General features: G+C 34.7%; 2 protein-coding genes, 1 long non-coding RNA gene and 1 pseudogene across 6 annotated transcripts; 1 reads left to right on the top strand and 3 right to left on the bottom strand.

The window, feature by feature from the left end:
• Positions 1-853: 853 nt before the first annotated feature.
• LOC110012485 (uncharacterized) lies at positions 854-1,613 on the bottom strand. Its single transcript, XR_002287724.2, has 2 exons — positions 1,524-1,613; positions 854-1,201 (listed from the first exon to the last, which is right to left on the bottom strand). It is a non-coding gene; the product is annotated as an uncharacterized LOC110012485 (long non-coding RNA).
• Positions 1,614-3,862: 2,249 nt separating this feature from the next.
• On the bottom strand, positions 3,863-4,757 carry LOC105169096 (protein DMP3 pseudogene; annotated as a pseudogene).
• An 856-nt stretch (positions 4,758-5,613) lies between these two features.
• Positions 5,614-6,504, bottom strand: LOC105169422 (protein DMP3). The gene has a single exon (XM_011089814.3). It carries the CDS (start codon positions 6,382-6,384, stop codon positions 5,758-5,760), a length of 627 nt encoding a protein of 208 aa, XP_011088116.1. The 5' UTR covers positions 6,385-6,504; the 3' UTR covers positions 5,614-5,757.
• Positions 6,505-8,589: 2,085 nt separating this feature from the next.
• On the top strand, positions 8,590-20,068 carry LOC105169094 (uncharacterized). Of its 4 annotated transcripts, none has more exons than XM_011089384.3 (17): positions 8,590-8,852; positions 10,046-10,479; positions 10,585-10,662; positions 10,775-11,018; positions 11,617-11,850; positions 12,942-13,175; positions 14,365-14,601; positions 17,193-17,426; positions 17,531-17,689; positions 17,780-18,021; positions 18,116-18,319; positions 18,497-18,589; positions 18,667-18,771; positions 18,902-19,255; positions 19,363-19,449; positions 19,680-19,728; positions 19,900-20,068. In XM_011089384.3, the coding sequence occupies exons 2-16, from the start codon at positions 10,066-10,068 to the stop codon at positions 19,704-19,706; spliced, it is 2,946 nt and encodes a 981-aa protein (XP_011087686.1). In that variant the 5' UTR covers positions 8,590-8,852; positions 10,046-10,065; the 3' UTR covers positions 19,707-19,728; positions 19,900-20,068. The 4 variants fall into 4 exon arrangements, with proteins under 4 accessions (XP_011087686.1, XP_020551828.1, XP_020551826.1 ...); XM_020696169.2 differs by having other exon boundaries at positions 17,528-17,689; positions 18,905-19,255; XM_020696167.2 differs by having other exon boundaries at positions 17,528-17,689.
• The last annotated feature ends 853 nt before the right edge of the window (positions 20,069-20,921 follow it).

Raw genomic sequence — 20,921 nt, 5'->3', positions numbered from 1 at the left:
TAATATTACAAAAACAGCCAGAAGCGTCTTATTCTCATACCCGATTCTGGGTTTGAAGAAAAATAAATTTTTCTTTTCGAACTTGATAATAGTAGTTGAATTGGTGCAAGTTTAATCTGCTTAATCGCATGACCAAACAAATGCTGAGCGATGAATCTATATTGATTAATTGTGAACAACTGTAGTAGCTATCTTTGGTCAAATATACATACGCATCGAACATGCTCCAAGAATAAACCGTAATAATTCAATATTACTTTCTTTTTTCTTGGGAGTGATGAAGGATTTGGGGGCCAAAAAAAAAAAAAGCAAGATTCGATTCCTTGACGAGATAATCTCAAAGGGCAAAGGGGTGTGTGATTTGGCTAATTACTAAAAGGATCAAAGTGCAAAAAAGGTAATTAATTAAGTTAATTTTGTGAACGGAATATACTCCTTTTCATTAAACTAATCCTTCATTTCCATGGACGGCGGATCTCGGGATTAACATGCTTTCACCATTCATTCTCTCTTTTTTCTACGCTTACAATGTTTATATGTTGCTTTTTTACTATTTCATTCAGGACCATTGAATGGTTGATCCTGAACAGTATTGAATTGGTTTTGGAGCGAACTTTTCACTATGCGCTTTCACCATATATGTGTGGCAAACATGGTAGAAGTGGGGCTTAACGACTTCTAAGTTTTTGTAATTAGGGTTTTAAGTATTACTAAAATTAAAAAAAGCAAATTTCTGAATGACAACAAAATAACTCACTCAATTGCCGTTCCTAATTAAGAGGATTATTTACTATAATTTATATTAATATAATTTTTAAAGTCGATCCTTCCAGATTTCGACCATTCTCTATCATACATACAAAATATAATAACATAAAAACAACAGCCAATAACCACGACAACAAATTATTACAACAAGAGGCCACCAAGAACCCTTAATTATGAAATACACCCCAACACCCAACAAATGCAAAGTAATAGTTGATAATATATTGAGACACCAATTAAGTGGAGTGGCTTCAACCATTACACTTGTAAAAGCACCTGCAATGGTAGAAATCTTTGTGACCTGGTGCATTCAGACATTGTGAGTACTCAAACACATCTCCCATGTAGTTTCTGCATATGCCATCACACACTGATGGAGCCTGCAACGTGCAGGTATCTCCTATGTCCAATTGGCAAGTTTTCCCCAAACCCCCTGCAAATTTTAAAATTTTAAAATTATAAAATTTTTCGACACATTAATAAAAATAGGGCGTGTTTATTTTTTTTCTTTTTATATCTAATTATTCGGGTTTACGAAAATTACAATTAGAAAAAAAAACTATGAACTACAGGTACGGATTTATTTTTTTATGATATGTATATGAAAAATCGATCTTTTAATCTTTTATATTTGATTATTTGCCGAAATATTACTCAAATTATATATAATTCATAAGAACAAAACAAATATTTAATATATTTTGATATCTAATTATTTGGATAAAACAGAGAAATGTTAAATACATAATTTGTACCTGAGATGAGAACAAAGAAAAAGATAGCAGCCAGAAAAGAGTGGAAGAGGTTTGCCATTTGCAGCACAATTTCTTCCCAATATTTTGAAATTGAATGTTTTTTTTTTTAAATATATATAGTACAATAATAATATACTTTATTAATTATATAAATGGGAAGTAATAATAAAGAAGATTTCCTAAATTTGAATGCAATAAATTCTTTATTCTGAATTATTATTCAACCTTGTAAAGATAATAATAAGATAGCAAAAATATATTAAGAAAGTAGAGATTGAATGGAAAATATATAGGTCAAAAGAATATTTATGAAAAGCTTCTTTGTCAAATATTACACAAATCTCTCTATTGTATAAGGTTTATCCATTGTACGAGGATTCTAGACTGATATTTATATTGGGTTGCAATAATCCTTTTGAGATTTATCCACATTGCTTGTTAGGATTAGGTTGTCCTTCTTTGTATATTTGAAAATTGACTATTTGACCACATATGAATTAATAAGGAAGGTCATATTCATCATCTATATATGTCTCTATATTGGTAAGGTCAAGATAGATATTACACAGTGCGAAAACGAAACATGTATGTACAGTTGGGGTGTTTATTAAAATCGTACGATTGTCCCAACTCAAATCGTACCATAATTGATGGGTTAAGGGTGAATTGGGTTGATTTTGGACTAGTAAAAAGAGATCGTATTTTGGTAATTGAGATTGATTTTATACTTACATAAACAACATAGACCGCGTTCGGCCACATAGTAATAATAATAAAGTTTTGGTCGCACTATTTAAATAATAATATTTAAAAAATTTAATAGTAACTAGGAAAAATATATAGGCTACATAAATAGAAGAAAATACGACGTAGAAACTTGAAAAAGCATATTTTTTTTTATGAACAAAAGTAATCTATGGGACAATGTCTATTATTTTTGTTGTTTGTTTATGTAATGTGATCATCAAGGTAGAGTAATATTTATTGAAAATGTATGAGGCTTACTGAAAATATTTAACTACAACTATTAAACCATAATTAAAAAAACCAACAAATATTAAATTATAATATTTTTTTTAATATTTATATATTATTATGGTCAGTTTAATTTATAATTTAATTCGAAATAAGGGCCTTTTCACAGTCTTATTAAAAAAATAGGTAAGTTTTTTACATTTATTTTTATTCTTCTATAGTAAATATATAACCATGTATGTTTCACATATCATAATTGATATATTATATTTTCATATTTTTGCTAACTATCACTGTAGAAAAATGCATTGATTATGGTAAATAATTATACTAAAAGCATAAATTGTCATAAAATATTATTATAATTATACAAGTGATTAATTCTATACTAAAAATCGTAAAATCCACCCCAATCTTGTAATTAGACCGCAAAGTACGATTTTAATGATTGTCGAGTTCGGCTTAGACTAAATTTTTTAAAAATCACAAATATTAAATTGAGTTGAAAAATTACCTAAATTAACCTAACCTGCATCGCAGACAGTCCTACGTATGGCTGATCAAATTTGTGCCGAGGTGGTTACAGCACGGACGGATCCAAAATAAAAGCTTTAGGGGATCACACAAAGTTATATATATATATATATATATATCTTGAACTTTACTATTTTGTACTTATATTGTCACATTATTTTGAGGTCCATCATTAAAATAATCGGAGAGGTTAATATATATATATAAATACACATAATCAAAATGTATACATAATTCTAAACGTAAATTATAATAATCTCCTTTGAAATTTTGTCATAATTACGAGTATTCCCTTATTATTTGAAAAATTATAAATAATCACTCAGAATTAACAACAGTCTAACAAATAGTATCCTTTTCCAATTAACTGTCAAGACGAAGTATTTGTTGAACGGCCGTTAATTTTAAGAAGCATTTATAATTTTTCAAATAATTAAGATTTATTTATAATTATAATTAATAAATATGATAGAATTAGGCCCCTGTAATTTACACTAATTCGAAAGGAGAATTAGAAAGTTTGGAGGGGCCAATTAGGCAGCCATTTCTGGTGGAATTATGTTTGTTTAAGGTCATGTGAATTGGAGAGTAGTGTTTGTGTCTTGGTCGTTTTTGCTCCAATATTGTAAATAAGGAGCTTATGATGTAATAATCTGGGAATGGGAATCTTGTAGGAATATGCATGCATGCTAGCTAGTCAATAATACCTCGATTGCTTGCTGGCAATTACATATTTCGCACTCCTAATTTCTTGGGTACTTGGTTAATGTTGTGTCGATGACATCAATCCTTGCTTCTTCTTTCAAGTTACTCAGTTGAATTTCATGCCGTTACGCTACAATCCAGCTGCCTTAATTAACATTCAACATAATTCAGACAACAACAACATAAAAAATTCAACATACATCAAATTACCAATACACGATGAATCAAACACCATATCAAGAAGGAAAAATCATCGGTCCCGTGTAACCGGGTACCCAATACCATGCCTTTTGGTCGGAAATATCACAAACATCAGACTCGAAATCAGCCCAATTCCAATAGGAACAATGTCCAACACCTCCTGAACCTCATGCCCTGGACTCGGATACAAGCAGCTCACCACATTCTTGTCCCTCAACGCCACAGCAGCGAACACAAGCACGGACAGCACCGCATGGACGAAGTCAATGAAACCCAACCGGTACTTGCTCAGCTCGGCCGGCAGCCCTGAGCTCTCTGCATTCAAGTAATCAAACAGCCACATCCCTCTAAACGTAGCGAAACCATAATAGACTTGGCCGTCCGAGGCCTTGATGCTGTCGGTGAACGACGCTAGAAAGCAAGAAAGAGCTAGCACGAACAACAAACCCAACGTCATCGGACGTGTGGCCATGTCGCACACACCGTTGTTGGTGAAGATAGGCATTAGGAGTTGAAACGCCAATAGGGTGCCGGTAGGGAGGAGGTTGGCTAGGTGGGCCGAGCTCTCTAAGGCTTGAGAGAGAGCGCTTTGTGAAGGCCGTGGCGGCGGTGGGGGTGGTGGTAGCAAGTCGACATCGTTGTCGACCGGAGTAGTGGATGATCTTTGTCTAAGGGACGACATGTTTTGGGAAGTTTTGTTGTGCGTGGATATTTGAAATAGGTATGGATGTTTGGTATGTATAAATAGTCGTGGGATGGAAGACTTTTGGTAAGGAAAAATGTGTTAGGTATGTATGCTTGGTTGGATGGGTAGTTCATTGAGGGAGTTCCTTGGTGGATCAAAAGTTTAAAAATGATTCATGTCTGCGTTGTTTCATGTTTTACACGAAATTCAAACTTAGTTTGGACATTAATTTATATAGGCCTCGGTTGTCCACATACATAATTAATATATTTCTGGTAAGGCAACAATTATATAATGAAACATATGTGAAATAATTGTCAGTTTCTTGCAATTAATTATTTCGATTCCCCTAATTGCTTCATGATTGAGACATTGTTGCAGTGTCTGTCCTTATCTGAACTTGGTCTTTCTTTCTCAAATTTAAAATTATAAACTGCTACACCAGGAGACTACATATATTTAATTCGAAGTCCACCATTTTTGATGGATTCTTCCTATCTGTAATTTCTTTTTTTTTTAATATATAAGATGAATTATAATTGATTTTTTTTTTAAAATTTATCATAATTATAAATATTCTACTATTATTTAAAAAGTTATCATTATCTTCTAAATTTACAAATACCCCTTGTGACAGCTCATTGTAAGAGAGTATTTGTAATTTTTCAAAAACGAGAAGGTACTTATAATTTAGGCAAATTTTAAAAGAGCCTGTTGTAAATGATATTCCTATTTTTATTAAAGCTCAAAGTACTATAACAATCAACATAGAATATCCTACTTTCATCTTATAAATTCTAAAAATATCTTATAAGACATATTAAATAAGTTCCCCAAACATCCTCTACATCTTAATATTTAGACAGTGTACATGAGAAATCATTTAATATTAATATTTTAACACAGGCCTTTTAATTTCGAAGTTAGCAGGGCTATGCTTAATTATTTAAGTGGTCTGAAACATTATTAAATGACACATTATTTAAAAAATTAAATTGTTATAATTAAGAATAATAATTTATTAATCAAAATAGGAATACATTAAACATAATTGAGATAAATATTTTCAACATACATCAAATTACCATAATACACCAATGAATCGAATCGAACGCCATATCAAGAACAAAAGAATCAGCGGTCCCGTGTAATAGGGTACCCAATACCATGTCGTTTGGTGGGGAAAATCACAAACAACAAACTCGAAATCAGCCCAATTCCCATAGGAACAATGTCCAACACCTCCTGAACCTCATGCCCTGGACTCGGATACAAGCAGCTCACCACATTCTTGTCCCTCAAAGCCACCGCAGCAAACACGAGCACGGACAGCACCGCGTGCACCAAATCAACTAGACGTAACCGGTACTTGCTCAGCTCAATCGCCGGCCCCGACGCTGCTACGGTAGGGTAATCAAACAGCCACATCCCTCTAGACGTAGCGAAACCGTAATAGACTTGGCCGTCCGAGGCCTTGATGCTGTCCGTGAACGACGCGAGGAAGCAAGAAAAAGCTAGTATGAACAACAGAACCAACGTCATGTTTCGTGTTACCATGTCGCACGAGCCGTTGTTGGTGAAGACAGGCGTTAGGAGTTGAAATGCCAATAAGGTGCCGGTGGGGAGGAGGTTGGCCAGGTGTGCCGAGCTCTCTAGCGCTTGAGAGAGCATGCTTTGTGAAGGCCGCGATGGCGGTGGCGGTGGCGGTGGCGGTGGCGAGTCGAGGTTGGAGATTGACGATCTTTGTCTAAGATCGGACATGTTGGATTCGGAGGGGAAGTTGGTTTTTGAAATAGGTAAGGATGTTTGAGGGATGTGTTGGTTTATATATGCAAATTAGTTGTGGACTATGTGGTGGGGGATAGATAGAATAATCTCTTAAGCAAAGATGTGTTAGGTATTTATATGTGTTTGCAAAGGTTGCAACTTGCATGCATGTGTGTTTCTTGGTTATATCTACATTTAGATTTAGTCTAGGCTGCTAAGGTCATATTTGATTTGATATTTTACGGGGTATTTTGATGAATTTAGCATTATATTAATTTAATAAATACATTAATATAACTAATTAATAATAATAAAATAAATTATAAAGGAAACAAATACATACATCTGATACTATTTGAATTCGTAATCCTGAATTTGTTCATAAAATATCACCGAATAAGCGTAATACATTTGTCATGTGATTGATCATTTTTTTTTTAATTATACACCAATCACACAGCAAGTATATTGCACATATCATACAATTAGTTTTGACCAAATCCGATTTGAATTAGAAATGTTTTGAAAAATAGCAAAAGTGTCAAACGAAAGCTGAGTTGTTCGTACACATTTTTTTTTCAACAAAAAATTAAATTATAGGCGTAATATGACATCCCCATGTCATCCTCCAAATTTCGATTTTTTTTTTTTTATCTAAAATGTATATTCCACATGTTGATAAATATATAAACATGTGTATATATAAATTAAGGTTGACGAACTTTACCTTCTTTCGCATTCTATTTGAATTGATTCAAGCACCAAAATTTTGACTGGAAAACGAATTTATTTTATATTTGAAAATATTTAAGAATTGTGGATGGACAATTCATTAATGGTCTAATTACGTGTCCTAATTATATAATTAATATACAACCAATGGATTTATTTAAATATATATATATATATATTTGTGCTATGGCTGCTAAGACAACATGCCCAATTACTACTACAAGGACTAATCTGTATATCTTCAAGTCCACCATTTTTTATGGATTCTTCGTGTCTATAGTTTCTTTTTTTTTTTAAAAAAAATATATAACTAATTAATTATGTAATTTTCTATTTTCATCTCGCCTTTGATCATATATATATATATGACAATATCAAATAGCCACCCTCGCAAAAATCAAAATCGACTATCGTTGCATGATCGTGGTCAATTTAATCATGGCAATTAGCCGTAATTAAATATTATAATTCTTCCAGTGTAATTTTTATATTCCCATAAAAAAGCCGTTCAATTATTTTACACTTCATATACACGTTGAAACATATTTACTATAATAATTAATTTTTCACTACACTATAAATGATCACTACTTAAAAATCATAATAAATTATTATTATTAACCATACTCAAATAAAATCACTGCAAAAATTTAAATTTTTATCATGATTAATCAACATTTGCCATAATTTTTAGTTATCTACAAAACATTTGTTATGATTTTAACAATAACTAATATTTTGACCTCACTTGCAGAAATAATAATTAATAGTTGTTGCAGTGCTATAATTAATTCGTGTTTGTCATTTTTTACTATGCCATAATAATTAATTATAGTGAAAAATCACATGCTTCTGGTGGCTTTACATCGATTAAATATTTTTTTTTCCTTTTTAGAACAATTAACAAAATTATTAAATATATCTAAATCTTTTAAATAATTTGGTGGGGCCCCACCTAAAAATATTTTTTAAAACAACAATTACATCAAAATGAAAACATATGTCAAATAACCATTTTTTTTTTAAATATTTCTCCTGTGCAATAACTTTATAATAGTAATATTTTTTTATTTCATTTTTATTTGTTCCTCTTTTTTCATTTTGAGTTTTTCATATTTTATCTTCAAAATTGTTTATTTTTATCTTAAAGTATTATATATCTTTTTCTGTATCAAATATGTTTCAAAATTTATAAATTTTATTTAAACACAAAGCAATTAAATAAATATATACGTACGATCAAATCTTTTATAAAAAAATAATTACTTATAATTTTAAAAATATATTTACACACATCGAGTGTACTGTGTATATGCTATTATTTTATTATAGATAATATTCTCGATATATTTTTCTAGTTATGTAAAATGAAAATAAATGAAGAATGAAGGAAAATACGTATATCATACGTATATTTGTGAATGATGACTGTATTTGACACCAAGGAAGTAGAAATACTGCCACCGATTCCGTATCAAATGGTCGCGGGTGGGTTATACCTTCCAAACAATAAATCGACGCAAGTTTTTATGAGATCTTGGCCATTGGTTACTCAAACAGACGGCCACGATCACAAGTTGGGCCTGCCACGTTATATTAAGCGACGGATTATACATTCACCTCGACAGTCTACTCTGTGAGTAAACTGTCTCTATCCCTTCCACACAAAGCCGCACTCGGGAGCGCTTCTTCTGTGATGGGTATATGATCATGAAATCATGCTGATGGAGGTACATTTCCGATAATACAAACTGTTAATTTTTGTTTTTAGGTTTTGAGGTTCCTTTTTTTTTTTTTCCCTTTCTGATCATGTATTGACTTTATTAGTTGCACTGAAGGGTTTTAAGGTCTCCTGAATTGTTGCTGTGGATTTACTTTTTCTTGGGATTATCTGGTAATCTGTTTTGGGGCTTAGGTTTAGTTGAGGTGTTAGTTTAATCGTTGCTGTTGCTAGGATGAAATTCAGTCTGTTTTGATGAGGTTGGAGTTAGAGTAATTCTGGATTTCTGAATTATTATTTAGCTTTTTGGTTGCGTTTCTTATGTCTGTTTGCATGCTGGGTCTCTGCATTGGGTATATGATTGGATTATTTTATTTTTTTCTTAATCCTTGTTTTTTGGGAGGAATTGAGCAAATTTAGAAACTGTCCTTATCAAATCCTCTATTCTTTATTTATTTATAATTTCCAGTAATAGTTTTCTGTGGTAGTAGAAACAGCTAACAATTTAAGAAGATAATTGATTTTTCGTGTATGTTTGTACACTAAAGACATATAGTTGCGGAATATAGCAAATGAGAATAGGCTGTAAAATTTGTGGAATATAAAGAATAAACAATAAGTTGAATGAGTAACAGATGCTAGAAGTGATGAAGCAAATTTTATTTTGTATCAGGAACAAAAACAAGCATTTAGTTTATGAATCCATTTGTTGAAATAAAATATATCGCCATCAAGAAAGTTTTGGGTATATTTATTTTTTCAAAGATGGAGGTAGAAAAATGAAGGAATGAGGAACTGGTGGACATCATATAATCAAATATACCCTGCTATATGGTGCTCCTAGTCCCTTGAGAATCCAGCATGTTGTAACTGAAGAATCTAGGAATGGAAGGGTTTATACTTGATGATTCAAAGTCTAGGATGGCAAAGTGATATCAGATGTTTGGATGGTTTTGGGTTTATGGATTAGGTGTTCTGGAAATCTTTGGCATATTCTTTTCATCACAATGGTTGGTTAGAAATTGTTCCACCTTTGATATATTGAATTCTGACTTGTGATATGTTAATTTGAAATTCTAATTTGTTGTTATATCAATTTCTCTATCTGCAGTGCCTGTTATAAATTTTACCTTCGTTTCTTAAGGCTCCATGTTGTAGATGAAATTAGCTTATGATGATTACTCTACATTTTCCTGTCGTTAGGTGGCTCAAGAAGCTTTGGCATGTGTTTTTGTTTAGTAACAAAAATTAAAGAGGAAATGAAGCGCAAGCGTGGAGCTGGAAAACGAAAATCAAAGAAACCTTCTACTGGAGGGTCTGGCGAAGTCTTTGTAGAGCCTGGATATTATTCTGACAGGAACGAAGAAAATGATGAACTTGTGTCTAGAACAGAGATAGGAACAAGGGCAGTACACACCAAGCTGAGCGGTCTGCATGCGGTTTTAGATAATCAGACAACAAATAATGAGACAGTTAGTGGTGCTGTTGCAAAGTTGGCTAGGGCTATATCTTCTTCACATGTGAATCCAATAAACGATATAGTCTCACAACAGCGTGAGAGAGTCGGACAAAAGGAGCCAAAGTCTTCTCATCAGGAGCCTGTATACAACAAACAAGAACTAGATGCTGCCCATAAGGTAAGAGTTAGTTGCATTGTTACAAGCTATTTAGTTTAATTTTTAATCGTTGCTCGAGATATTTTAGATATGTTTGTTACAATTTCTTGCCCCATTATTTCCTAGGTGATTAAGAAGATTATGAAAATGGAAGCAGCTGCGCCCTTCAATGCTCCAGTTGATCCTATTGCACTCGGGATTCCCGTATGTTTTCTTACTAATTGCAGACACTTTAGCTCCACATCTTTTTCTGATATTGGACTGACATGTTTCTTTTCTTTCTCCTTCTTTCTCGGTGGTATGGACTTGAAATCAGGATTATTTTGATATAATTGATACACCTATGGATTTCCGAACCATCTGTAGTAAACTGGAAAGTGGTCTCAAGTACAGAAATTCAGAGGAAGTGTTTAAGGATGTGGAACTTATTTGGGATAATTGTTGCAAGTATAATAAAAAAGGTTCCTTGATACTGGAGCTCATGAAACGGGTCAAGATCAACTTCAAGAGGCAGTGGACTGCAGCTGGGTTGTACAGGGAACAATCCACTGCCACTACTGGTAAGAATGGATTATGCTCCTGTTGGTGCTGCTATTGATTTCAATCTAGTGTTATTTCAACTTGAGATGACTAGCTATTGTTTCCAAGGCCCTTTTTTCCATGATAGTTTATATAACTTGCTTAATTGGTGTTGCTAAGTTTTTAAGTTATATCATACCGTTTGGCATCAAGTATTGACTCAGTCATTCATCCTCAAAACAAGAGTAAAGGTCATCGTTTTTTCTTCAGCAATTTAAGTGTCTGTTTGGTTAGGGATGTTTGTTGAAATTCACTTTATAATTTCCTGGAAGATCATATTCTGCTCTTCAGATTGGTTGTCTGGAACTTATGAATGACTTTTCAACTTCTATGCTTTGCGAGATATTGACATATTATTGCTCTAATTAGTATTCAGATATCAATTCTATGTGTTCCAATAGACCGTATCCTTTTATCTGATGAAAGGTCAACAAACTAGAAATGTGGCATCTTAACAGTTTTGAGATAAAATGAGTGGACCAAGCTCCTAGGCCTGGCTTTGGAATATCATTTTGGGTAGTATATAGTACTTATTTATGCATTGCCAGATTCTATTAAGCATTCTTATCTTTCATGAAGGACATCTGTGCCATAATCCGCAACCATGTCAAGTTGCTGTGCATATGGATCCTGGGGGTTCAACCATCAGCAGTTCTGCCCCCTTGCAACAGCACAATTGGACAGTCTTGAAACAAAGGCAATATCAGAAACTTTCAACTTGTGGCACCCACAATTTTGAGCCCCAGGAGATATCCTACCACTGCCAGTGCTCATTGAACTCTGGACATCTACAACCTGGCCTGCACCAGCATGGTAGGTATATGTGAATAGATTGTTACTATGTGAAAATTGTATATGCTTATATTATTTTTTCCTTTCATTTTCTTCTACAAAATTGATTCATCAATTCTTGCTGCTTTCCTGCTAATTTTGCTGAGCCGTCATTTTAGTGTTCCCGGTACACGCTTATGTCTTTGTAAATCTTTGTATCTTCTAAAATAGCTAAATTACTGGTTTTCCTATATCTTCTGAGAAACAAAATATCCCACTCAGTTTTCTTCATGACAAACGGGGACTGAAGTAGGGAACTGATAATTTTCACGTCTATTTGAAGATTTTAACCTTTTTTTTTTAATTAAAAGAACTTAAAGACATATCTTAAATGCATCTGTCAATTTTGACCCCAATTATAGAGTGTGGATTTGTAATTGACCCCCATCTCAATTTTTGTTGTTCAGACACAATGAGAAAAGGCCAATCACCGTGAAGCCCTATAATAAACTCTTTGTGTCCACTTGCCACTGTCTTGTCCAACCCTTTCCTTCTCCCTGTCCAAGTTTGATGCTGCCTCTCTCTCCCTTATCCTTCCTCGCTGCCACCTCCCTATGCTGACCTACCTTCTTCCACATTGTTTAAATGATTCTTCTCTATGACATTAAGTATAACTGTGGTAGTTAAATTGTTCAGTAATTTGTTGTAATAACTAAAAACAAATGTAAACTATTTGCAAAAATAAGCGTACATGTCCATGTTAATATCAACACGAACAAATTGTAGCTGAAAGGAGAAACTTATAAAGGAGGCAACATTTAGCCATAAATTGTACTTCATTACATTTAGCCCTCTCTTAGCTTCAATGTACCCCAAGAGTATTCTGTTGCGTGCATATTAAGACAGAAGAGTAAGGGGTAAAATGAGAAGCCAGTTAAATGTTTTGCTGACACCACAAATTCCACCCCTATCCATAAAGGAAGGATTGAGGTTTTGGTAATATTGGAAAAGGAAGAGATGAGTCAGTAACCTAGTAACCTAATTATCTCAGGTTGGAAGTTTTTCTAGTTAATCATGTGTTACATATGATCCTTTTATTTATTGAAAACACATTAATGTTCAAACTTTCTCAGACTTGGCTGCACCGCAAACCAGTTTTGCACATTTGCACCCAGGGGACCTCATGAATGGCAAGTGCTGCAGCCAGAGGGTCAGTGAGGCAACTCCAAGTTTGTCGCACTCTTGTCAACCCCCACCTAGTTGCAGCCTTATGGCCCGTCACCAGCAGAGAGGATGCATGCATCAGTCAAGCTTATGCCAATTGCCACCCTCCCAAATAGAAGGTGGCACAAATTCTCAGAGTGCAGGTCTGTTGTGTTTGTGTAGAATATTCTTTACAGTTAGAAATGCTGTTATCTGTCTTATAGTGAAGGGGTAATGCTTCCTTATGGATGCATACGCTAGAGTCCATCCCACGGGAAGGCATTATGATGTTATGCCTGATGACAATTAGTTTGTAACGATGGTCTGAATATTTCAGTTTGGCATTTTGCATTGAAGTTTTGTGAAGCTAGTTGACATCCTATTATTGAAGCACCTGAGGTAATCAGTGATCTTTTCCATGTGGAGGCTAGAGCGAAGTATTCTCTTTCCGTACATACTATATTCCCTCGCTTAATGAATATTAAGATCTTGTTTTGGGGGGTTGGGCACATGATTCTTGAGCCTAAAAGTCGATTTTGGCAAAATGTGAAATGATTTTTTATATCAGTAAATTTGGTTGAGACATTAATAACTCTGTTAAAGATTACTTCTGCTATATTTTTCTGCTACCTTGGAGGGCACAAAATCTATGTTGGTTGCTTAGCACATTAATCTTGTGTGGGTATGATTCATCATATAGAATCCATCCTCCCTCCCAAGCCGCTGGAAGAGAAAGAAGTTCCAGATTTGAAAGAATTAAGACGTAATAAGTATATATCAAAGAGACATGGTGGTTGTGATTTCTTTCATTTCATGTTTGTTCATCTGTCATTTAAAGGATGTATAAAACCTTATTAAATCCTGACTCTGTGGTGGCACCTCTGCAATATTATCAAGAACAGTTCTTTTGCAATTTCTTGTAAAAATATGAGCTTCATTTGGTTTTTGACATTATTTGGTGTTTCATTCCTATCTAACTCTTTGACTTGGTGGATTCTGAGATTCTCTAAGCAAGTTGTACGTGAAAAAGTCCATTGTCACTTTGATCGCAGAAAGTTTGTTGTTCTAAAGTTTGTTGCACTTGTGGTCTCTTGTGCACTCCCCCGATCCGCCCCTATCTGAAACTGGAGAAACTAGATCACTTACTAGTTTCGCTTTCACATTTTGATTGAATCAAGTAATGTTGAAGACCATGTATGGTTCTGCGGTTTCCATGTTTATTGCTTCTTGCTTCAACTGGGTCATTAACTAAACATTGTCATGCTACATTGCCTCTGTATTATTACCAACAGGTAATATGATATATCACACAAATATTGTTGTCTGTCTGATGTCATGCTAATTCTTTTGAAGGGCATTCGTGTTTACCTCATAGAGAGCCTACATCGAATTTCACCAAATGCGATGCATTCGGTTTGGGCCGGGATGCTGAAGATAGGTACCACCAACAACAGTGTCAGATGGACTCAGCTCACATGCAGGCTTATGACCCTTCAGCTAGCTGCATGCCTGTGCATCATCTCAATCAGAGTACTTGTCAGCAGTTGCTAAGTTCTCATGCTAAGGGCCCTAGAAACAGTGATTGTAGAGGTATGCCATGTCATTAAGGTGTAATTTGTATATGCTGATGCTTTTTGACTTGGACTTCGCATCTAGGTATCATAATCATTAATTATTACACTTCCTGGCCGGCAAATCATGTCCATCGAACAACTCATTTAATTTCTTGTGCTGTCACTTAGTTTAATATTGAAGATTTCCTTTTCATTTGATTCTTGTTTTCTACTTAGTTTGGATTCCTGCTAGCTGCATAGTTGTATTTTTCCATTAGTTGGACGTTCACTCAGTATGCACTAGTTCAAACAACTCTAAATTTTTGTAAATAATTATTATCCCTTGACCAATTGATGACGTCCGAAAATAATTGGCATTAGAACTTATGCTCAGAGTTGCTGTTGTTGGAACTGTCCCTGCTACTGTTTAACCAGGGCCTCCAACATTTTTGGATGGAGTTCTGAGTTTGTTATTCTGTATTCTATTGGAAGATTCGAAGAACCAAATTAGTAATTTTCTGCATGGACGTTCATATGCAATTCAAATATTCTGTTACTCTCTAGTAGAAGACACATGTAATATGGAAGGGAAATTTCAGTTTTATCTCCATAGCCACATTTTTTTCTCTCTAACCTCCTCCAAAACAACCACACACCAATACACATGTCATTTACTAAAAGATGTTACACAATCGTGTATCGGATACAAATATCTCTTACCATTGCATAAGCGAAAAGCTATATTCCGAATTGCTGGAAATTCATTGAGATGAATTTGCTATAACTGGAATATTCTCACCTGCTGCACTTATCAGTTAAGGTTTCCTTCAGGGAATAGTTTCTGTAGTAACTGGAGAATTCTCTTTATTGGGTTTGACATATGCTAAAAAGATTTATTACTCATGGTGATGCTTACTCATAGTGATGCTGAGGCGATGACAGACAAATATAATTGATGTTTAACTTCACTTTTCGTCCTCCAAGCATGTCCGTAATCTGCATGTGGTCCCCTGATACGCGGGTCATCAGATTGAATTAAGAAGAGTAGGGTTTGGGATTGGGAAAATTAGGGATGTCGATGGGAAAAATACAAAATTTTGGCTTGGATTCAGGAAGTTTGTGTTCAGACTTGGTGGAGATTTAGGAATTTAGATTTCCATCTTAATGTATTTGGGAGAGCAAATGGAAGAAATTGGAAATTTTTCCACCAATGTTTCAGGGGAGGGAAAGAGTAGCACGTGACTTTTCTGTTAGAAGCTATCAGGGAGTTGACGGCAAGGACCACATTTGATGAAAATTTTAAACTTTGAGGAGTCAATATGATGAGCCGTGTACCATGGGACCAAATGTGGACTAGTGACATACTTGGAGGATGAAAAGTAAAATTTATCCCTACAATTTATGTTAAAGATGACGTGCAGGATAACAACCTAACATATTGAGAATAACATCGCCATTGTGAAGCATGCTAAGACACTTTGTTTGACACCAGGATTTTGTTTAGGGAAGATATAGCCCATAATTGGACGAAACTCAATTCCCTCAGAAATGTATAAGGGAAATAAAGGAAAAGCCTATTTGGCCACCTCTTCTCCGACACAATCATTACCTCTGTTATCCTTAGTACCTTTATTCGTTAAACCACTGAACAAACTTGAGATTTTGTACTACTTTGACTGTAGTTTCCTTTTTCCTAGTTTTATTCTTTCCTCATCAAATTCCTCGAAGCAAACTAAGTGTTAAAATGCTTGAACCAATCGAAGGGCAAGAGTTAAAACAAAATTGATTGTTGAGATGATGGTATAGATGGTAGTGGGGTTGAAAGGAGCAGCCAATGAGACTTATAATGGCCATATCAGGTAATAGTGCAAATAGTTTTGGAAGGGGAATCTGTGGCTAAGCTTCATGTTAATAAAAGAGCAAAGTCATTAGCATGGCAGCAGAATCTGTGAAGGATTTCCCTACTTACAAGGCCATACAGCTCAAATGAATTTAGTAATGTAAATCCTTTTGCTTTTGAAATTCATTATCATAATTGAACATGCTTGTGATTACTAGTGTTTTGTGATTTTTTTTATTGAAGTATGTTTGAGATGTTGACATTAAGTTGTTCCTTAAGTAATCTATGTGATATGCTATTTTGACAGAAAATAAGAATAATATAGCTTTATTCATATGATCCCTCCATGAATTTTTTAAGCATAACGTTTCCTGTTTCAGCATTGGTATGTATAAAAGCTACTGAAACCATGAAATTTTTATAACTGATCTTTGCTCATTTATATTATATCATTTGTATCTTGAAACTAGACTGTAAGCCCTGTAGTTATGTGAGATGACTGATGAGGCTACAACAATAAAAGGCCAAGTTTATTTCCTTTTGCTATTTTCTTGCCTGTCATTTAAGTCTCCATTCAATGTAAAATATAACAGCAAATTTACCACCTCTGTGTGGCTGATGGTAATTGCACTAGTATATAGATTAAGTTTGCTCAAATTGATGTGTGCATGTTATTTATAGTTATATTTTGAGTTCGATCAGAAGTTGGCCACCTTATTTGCTTCAAATGGTTTGACTCCACCACTTTCTGATAATTTGATTTGACCTTTCACTTGACCTTTTTGTAGGAAATCTGCAAGTACCACCTCCAACAATATTAAATGGTAACTGCACTAAGCATACTACTGAATGTCCACGGCCCCCTGTTACTGATGACACTAGCTGCCGGGAGCTAAATCAGATAAACCCCATTCCTGAGCAATCATCATCTATGATTAACATCATGGCATGCCATCCGGTGGAAAAGACCTGCCAAAACCAACCAGAATCAAGTCCATCAGAACATTTGCATTCAACAGCAGGTACACTATTCCATGATACCATCATTTAATGTTGGCAGAAACTTCTTCTTTCTCAAGCTTGCCTGTTTCATTCACATATTGTTTTTGGCTGTGGTCATTAGCAGATAATAATTTCTTCAAAAGGATAACTCGAGGTCAGACGCAGATACAGTGCCAAGAGCAATCATCATCCATGATGAACAGCCAGAAACATCAGCATCAAGAAAATACCTGCAAAATCCCAACTATATCCCCCGAATCACAGCCATTATCTCCCACTGCAGGTTTGAGATACCGCTACTTCTTGTTGAAATCTGTACTTTCTTTCAGAAGTTGCATATTATGTATGCTTGAGCAACTGTTATCCTGAACAGATCACAATAGAAAGTGGCAGAGGAAATCTGGAGGTCAGGAACCCACTCATGGCACGGCATTTGGAGGAGATCGCATACCAATCCCTACCAATGCACAAGGGCAGCCAGTTGGCCCGCATGCACAAAAGTTAGTTTCCTTCCTGGGTACCCTAGCACGGAATGGGCACTTTCTACCCCTTACTTATCTTGACTGGAGGCATGTGCCCTCCGAGAAAAAGAAAAATATGTGGGAGAAAGTTCAGGTATGTGGAGAACTTGACACATACTTTTTGTGGTTTCTTTTGCACTAGTCATGCACTCACAAATTCGCTCCATTTATGTCCAAATTTGATGAAGTTGAGGTTTGATATTGACCCTACAAGTAAGAATTGGGTCCTGCAATCCCTTGGTCGAAGATGGAAGGATTGGAAATCCAAGTTGAAGACTGCACATTACTACCCTCATCAAACAGATGAGGCGCGACTTGCTGATTGTGATGAGAGGATCCTTCCAGATCAGTGGGCAGCCCTTGTTAAACTATGGAGTACTGAGTCAGCTCAGGTATTCGTTAGTATGGCTTCATTTCAAGTTAAAAAATCCAAGGACATCACTTCCTCCCAGAAAAAAAAATATCTTTATATATGGCTATGACCATAAGATTTTGAATTGTACCAGTTCAGTTATGAATTTCTTTACCTGAGATTGGTCAATGTGATAATAAAGTTTATCACACCGCAGAAAAACAGTGCTACAAATAGGGCCAATCGTATGAAGGCAAAGTATATCCATGCATCAGGCCGCAAGAGTTTTGCACGCATACGTGAGGAGCAGGTAATTTTCATGGTTTCTGAGGCTTCAGGTACAAGCTATCTGTATGAGCTTACTATGTCTGAATCTGTTGAGTACAGCGAAATAGGCCTGACGGGAAGGAACTATCACGAGCAGAACTATTCATATTGACACGCACACGCAAGGATGGGAAGCCTGTGAATGAAGCATCTTCAGAAGTGATTGTATGATTTGGATTTGAAATTTTTTTTATTTCATTCACCTTCAGTTTATTCTCTCTTCTAAGCTTACAGTTAAATGTGGGGTTGTCTAATCTTTAAAAGCACTTTCATTTTTTTAATTTTATTTTGATAGAAGAAACTCCAGTATCGGGTAAATGGCCAGGATACCCCACAGGACAGCAATAAGCAAGGAGACGTCTTATCACAAATCATTGGTTCAGATAAAAGAGGCCGTACCCGTTGTATTGAGTTAGGCATTGAATTAGGCCCCTCCTACCCTCCTGACCTTGGAAGCCCAAAACCAGCTTGTTCGGAATCCACCAGAATGGTGTCAGAATCAGATGCTAATGCTGAAATACGAGACCTCAAAGAGAAAATGGCAGTCATGGAGAAAACTTGTACGCAGATGGTCTCTCAGATGGCAGCATTAGTGTCAATGGTGTCTTCCATGCATAAAAATACACCTGATAGGAATGTCCCTGATATGGTAGGTTCCTTAAAAGAGCAGGTCTCAGATTTTACCTTTACCAGGCCTTCTATTTTTATTCACTGCATGAAAGGTGAAGAAGTGGTATATTTTTTTCTTTATGACAGGTTGCTAATACTTCCAGTGCTTCCGACCACCCAGCGGCTCAGGCAGTAGACACCAGGCCAACTACACGTGGAGCCTCAATGCGTCAGGTCAGCACTATCTTCCCTTTGATTGAGTGCCTCTTAGATGCCCCAGGACCTTGAGTTGCTAACAATCAGAACCACTAAATATATGATGGATTAGACATGAACACAATCAGATGCATGGTTGAGATTGTTTAGCGACCTTACAAGAATCACCCCCTTAATTTGAAGTTACATTATTTATTCATCGCCATCAAACATTTTATCTTATTATGAACTCGGCTAATGAAATGCAGACACGTTGGAGCAAACGAAAAATCTAGAATACGGGCAACATCCATCAAGGTAAAATGTTTTATATAGTTCAAGATGATGATTATTTGTTTCTAAAACAACTCGAGGGATAACTTGTCAAGCTCCTCATTTATGGGTATAATGCCCTTAGTAATACACTTTATCCCTTCATTGAATTTCATACCAAAATCTACTCCTAATTTTTGTTATTGTTGTCCACAGGCTGCGGCAGTTTGAACTAAACGTCAGATCTTGTGGATTGACTTTTGTTATAGAACGTCAAGTTCACATATATATATATTTATAAATATGCTTTGAACCATGGTTGTATTAGCACTCTATATATTTTGGACTTTTGAGTCAAGTATGCATGCTAGTGCTATTTCTATAACCTATTATTAAATGTGTGTGATAATTAAAATATCTGCTGAAAAAGGGAAATAAACAAGAAATGCCCTTCATTAATACTTAATGAAAAACACATATAATAATAACATAAACATCAAACATATGTTGTCTTGTCTGAGGCCACCTTCATGCTCAACTCCATTGCTGTATTATATTGTTTAAACATGGGACTTATTTCAAATTAACTACATCAGATAACTACTAATTATTTTTATCACTTGTTACTTGTGACTTAACTATAGAAAGAAAATTTTCACAAATAAATAAATGTCTTATTATAATTAGAATACACATTACATAATAACTTACTCAAAAACAAATTACTATATAGTATTTGGATCTCTTTTCCAACAAGTAGAGAATAACCCACGTTCCATAGGTACGATCTAATGGTTCGAGTACAATTTTTTTTTATATATATTTTATAGGAAGTCTCGTATTTGAATTTTGGGGTGTTTATCTGTGTGTTGGGTTGCATGAGTTTAAAAAGGGATACACACATTTATATCTCATGACCATTCAAATAAAAAATAACTTCTGCCTCCAAATTTGAAAACTGTATATATATATATATATATATATATATATAATATCTTCAATTATGTAATATCTTTTTTGACTAAGTTGAAGATCAATATCAGAAATCACAGCACAGTTCTTTTATATTTGAATAACATTCTTACGGTGTCTTCAATTTTTTTTTGATCTGTCCTATTTTCTTAATTATGACCAAAAGAGTGTTGAAAGATAATAGTTTTATTCATATATACTGACGAAAATGCAAAAGTACAGATATTTAAATATTTGCACTAATATAATTATGAAAAGGTATTTAC

This window comes from Sesamum indicum, linkage group LG8, assembly GCF_026168435.1.
Source record: "Sesamum indicum cultivar Baizhima isolate 11 linkage group LG8, ASM2616843v1, whole genome shotgun sequence".
Taxonomy (NCBI): domain Eukaryota; kingdom Viridiplantae; phylum Streptophyta; class Magnoliopsida; order Lamiales; family Pedaliaceae; genus Sesamum; species Sesamum indicum.
This window is presented reverse-complemented; position numbering and strand designations above follow the sequence as displayed.

Coding starts and splice junctions, on each gene's coding strand:
- LOC105169422 (XM_011089814.3), bottom strand. CDS start 6,384: ATGTCCGATCTTAGACAAAGATCGTCAATCTCCAACCTCGACTCGCCA.
- LOC105169094 (XM_020696167.2), top strand. CDS start 10,066: ATGTGTTTTTGTTTAGTAACAAAAATTAAAGAGGAAATGAAGCGCAAG. Junction 10,663..10,774: donor CTATTGCACTCGGGATTCCC/GTATGTTTTCTT, acceptor ACTTGAAATCAG/GATTATTTTGATATAATTGA. Junction 18,772..18,901: donor AAGCATCTTCAGAAGTGATT/GTATGATTTGGA, acceptor TTATTTTGATAG/AAGAAACTCCAGTATCGGGT.